Source organism: Lathyrus oleraceus, chromosome 4 (assembly GCF_024323335.1).
Source record: "Lathyrus oleraceus cultivar Zhongwan6 chromosome 4, CAAS_Psat_ZW6_1.0, whole genome shotgun sequence".
In the NCBI taxonomy this organism is placed as follows: domain Eukaryota; kingdom Viridiplantae; phylum Streptophyta; class Magnoliopsida; order Fabales; family Fabaceae; genus Lathyrus; species Lathyrus oleraceus.
The window spans coordinates 407,567,287-407,570,374 of NC_066582.1; the positions used below are offsets into that span (position 1 = coordinate 407,567,287).

At 38.1% G+C, this 3,088-nt stretch overlaps 1 protein-coding gene across 1 annotated transcript; it reads right to left on the reverse strand.

The window, feature by feature from the left end:
- Nucleotides 1-998: 998 nt before the first annotated feature.
- Nucleotides 999-2,389, reverse strand: LOC127137740 (uncharacterized). The gene is made up of 2 exons (XM_051064166.1): nucleotides 1,687-2,389; nucleotides 999-1,561 (listed from the first exon to the last, which is right to left on the reverse strand). Exons 1-2 carry the CDS (start codon nucleotides 2,387-2,389, stop codon nucleotides 999-1,001), a joined length of 1,266 nt encoding a protein of 421 aa, XP_050920123.1.
- Nucleotides 2,390-3,088: the final 699 nt, after the last annotated feature.

Consider the following 3,088-nt stretch of genomic DNA (forward strand, 5'->3'; position numbering starts at 1 on the left):
TTTAAAACACAATGATCCCCTCAAGTATGTGAGGTTAATGATGGCTCAAAGAGAGTCTTCTTCAGAGCAAAGCATTTCTGGAGCTTCAACCCATTTTGGTGCTAGTGCAAACGAAGCATCACATGACGAACTCCTTCAGCAGGTGAAGAAGGCAGTTTTTGATGTAGACCTCTTAGAAGAATTAAGGAATAATGTGGGAGCGAGCTTTAGCATAAAGAAGCTGATAAGCAAGATTAACATCGCTGCTTGCCCCACTGATATAGGTGAAGCCCTTATCGACATTCAGAACCTAATTGATCAAGTTTGTGCTGAATATCATAGGGAGGTGGATGCCAAAGCTAAGCTTCTATCAACTGAAAAAGCTCAAGCCATTGAGTTTGACAATGCCCTTCGAACTTCACAAGCTTCTGAGGAGTTAGTCGCTTCCAAAAAATCAGCCCAAGCAGAATTTGACACTTACACTGCTTTGATACGTCTCTGGGAATCTCATATTGCAGAATTGTAGAAGAAGATTTCTGACGCTAAGGCGAAGCAGGCTGCTATCTAAGGCTTGGATAGTACTGAAGCTGATGATCTGGCGAAGCAGAGCGTAGATCATGTCGAAAAGGCTACTGCTATGAACGAAGATATTGCACGCCTCAGAGGGGTTCAAGCGGCTGTTCAGTATAAGATTGGCTTGGCGAAGAAAAAGTATGATCGGATGAGGGCCACTATTCCTTTTTGATTTCCACCTGTATTTGTTCTATTCGAATCTTGTTCATTTGTAATTTGATTAAGACGAAAGCCATTTTGGCAAAGTTTGGAGTTTAAATATCTTCACCATTTTGGCCATGATAGTTCTTTGCTTGCTATGTTGCTATGATTTTAACTTCATGCATACATGGTTTATACTTATTTAAGTATTTCCCATTTACTTTTAGGATTCTTCGATCCTCTATTAATTCTTCTATTTCGTATGCATTATTTGAAAAGGCTTTTAAAATTCGAAAAGGTCATTCCTAATGTGGAGACCATTTTCCTAATGCTTTATTCTTTTGATCCATAGGTAATATAACTTTCCAAACTAAATTATTCAGAGTGAAAGTTTTACCTTTGACCCTCTTATTGTATGCCCTTGCTACCCTCTCCTTCTGTCTTCTTAATACTTCTAACGCATGCAACCTTTCATCGTCCAAATCCACCAGCTCATTTATCATCATTTCCCAGTATAAGTCAGATGGAATTTCTCGTTGTCTTTGGATTCTCACTGATTGCAAGTAGATTTCGACAGGTAATTCTGCATCATGTCCAAATGTAAGCTGGAAAGGTGTAGTGTTAGTAGATTCTTTAGGGGAGGTTCGACAAGCCCAAAGTGCTTGATCTAAAGTTTTGTGCCAGTTTTTTGGCTTCTTCCCTACGTGCTTTTTGATTAAGCCAATTATTACTTTATTGGCTGCTTCAACTTGCCCATTGGCTTGAGCATAATAGGGTGTGGATGTTAATAATTTGAAACCCATCTCCTTTGCAAACTCTTGCATCTTTCGACCAGTAAAAACTGATCCTTGGTCTGTTGTTATGCTTTCTGGGATTCCAAATCTATATAAAATTTGCCTTTGAATGAATTCGATTATAGTTTCTTGATCCACATTTACTAAAGGTACTACTTCGACCCATTTAGTGAAATAGTCAATTCCTACAAGTATGTACCTTTGTCCTTTGGATGAATGGGTCGAACTTCCCCAATTAGATCTAATGCCCAACCTCTGAAAGGCCAAGGTTTAATAATTGTATGAAGCTCACTTGCAGGAGCATGTTGAATTCCTGCATGTATTTGACATTCTTGGCAACCCTTAGCAAACTCTATACAATCTTTTAACATGGTGGGCCAATACATTCCATATCTGAAAAGCAGCCATTTCATCTTATGGCCTGCCTGGTATGCTCCACAGGCTCCACTATGTACACTAGATAATGCCAAGTAAGCTTCGTTTTCTCCTAAACATTTCAACAAGATCTCTTCAGGGGTTTTCTTGAATAATTCATTCCCCATCAAAACATAAGATAAAGCCTTGTACTTGTTTTTTCTTTCTGTATCTGTCGAAGGGTCCTTAAGATAATTAATTATTGGATTCCTCCAATATGTATCCATTAAGGTATCAATGGCCAATACTTTAAACTCCTCTTTGTTAGCATATCCTAACTGAGTGCTTTCCAAGTCTGTCGGAGACAATCTGGCAGCCATTGCCTTTCCTCTTACTTCGACAAGTTCTTCTAGCTTCTCTTTTGAAATTCTATACCCTGAAGCTATTTGTGCTAAGTCATTAGCTTCTTGGTTTTTTATTCTAGGGACATGTTTTATGTCGATATATTCGAATTTTTTGAGTAACCAATTTGCAATGACGAAGTACATAATCAAATTTTCTTTTATACATTTGTACTCCTTCGTTAGTTGCTTGATTACTAATTCTGAGTCTCCTTTAATTTCGACCCTTGTTTCCCCCAATTCCAACAAAGCCTCAAGTCCTGCAATAAGGGCTTCATATTCTGCTTCGTTGTTAGAACAAAGGGGACCTTCAATTTTATATTTGAGTTTTGTTGGAATTCCGTCAGGAGAAATTAACATGATCCCAACTCCACTTCCATCCTTATGAGTGGAACCGTCGAAGAATAATCTCCAAGGTTTCAACTCAACTTGAAGTTGAGGATTTTCGACCACTGCATGGTCTACAATAAAGTCTGATACTATTTGTCCCTTTATTTCCCTTAAGGGCATAAAGGTTAAAGAGTATTCAGTGAGTGCCAAAGCCCATTTGCCAATTCGACTGTGCATTATTGGCTTAGATAACATGTACTTGATGACATCAAAATGTGAAGAGACGTATAAATCAATAGGTTTTATATAATACTTGAGTTTAGTACAAGAGAAATGCAAACAAAGACACAACTTTTCTATTGAAGTGTATCTAGTTTCTGCATCATTTAAAACCCTACTAAGATAATAAATGGCTCTTTCGATGCCATCTTCATTCTCTTGTGCCAACATGCTACCTATGGTAGTGTTGGAAGCTGATATATACAGTCTCATAGGCTTCTTTCCACATGGTGGTTC

Bases quoted from the DNA above. Each gene is read 5' to 3' on its own strand.
- LOC127137740 (XM_051064166.1), bottom strand. From the start codon at position 2,389: ATGTACTTCGTCATTGCAAATTGGTTACTCAAAAAATTCGAATATATC. The intron at 1,562-1,686 runs GTACATACTTGT...TTGGAATCCCAG, and splicing joins CATTCATCCAAAGGACAAAG to AAAGCATAACAACAGACCAA.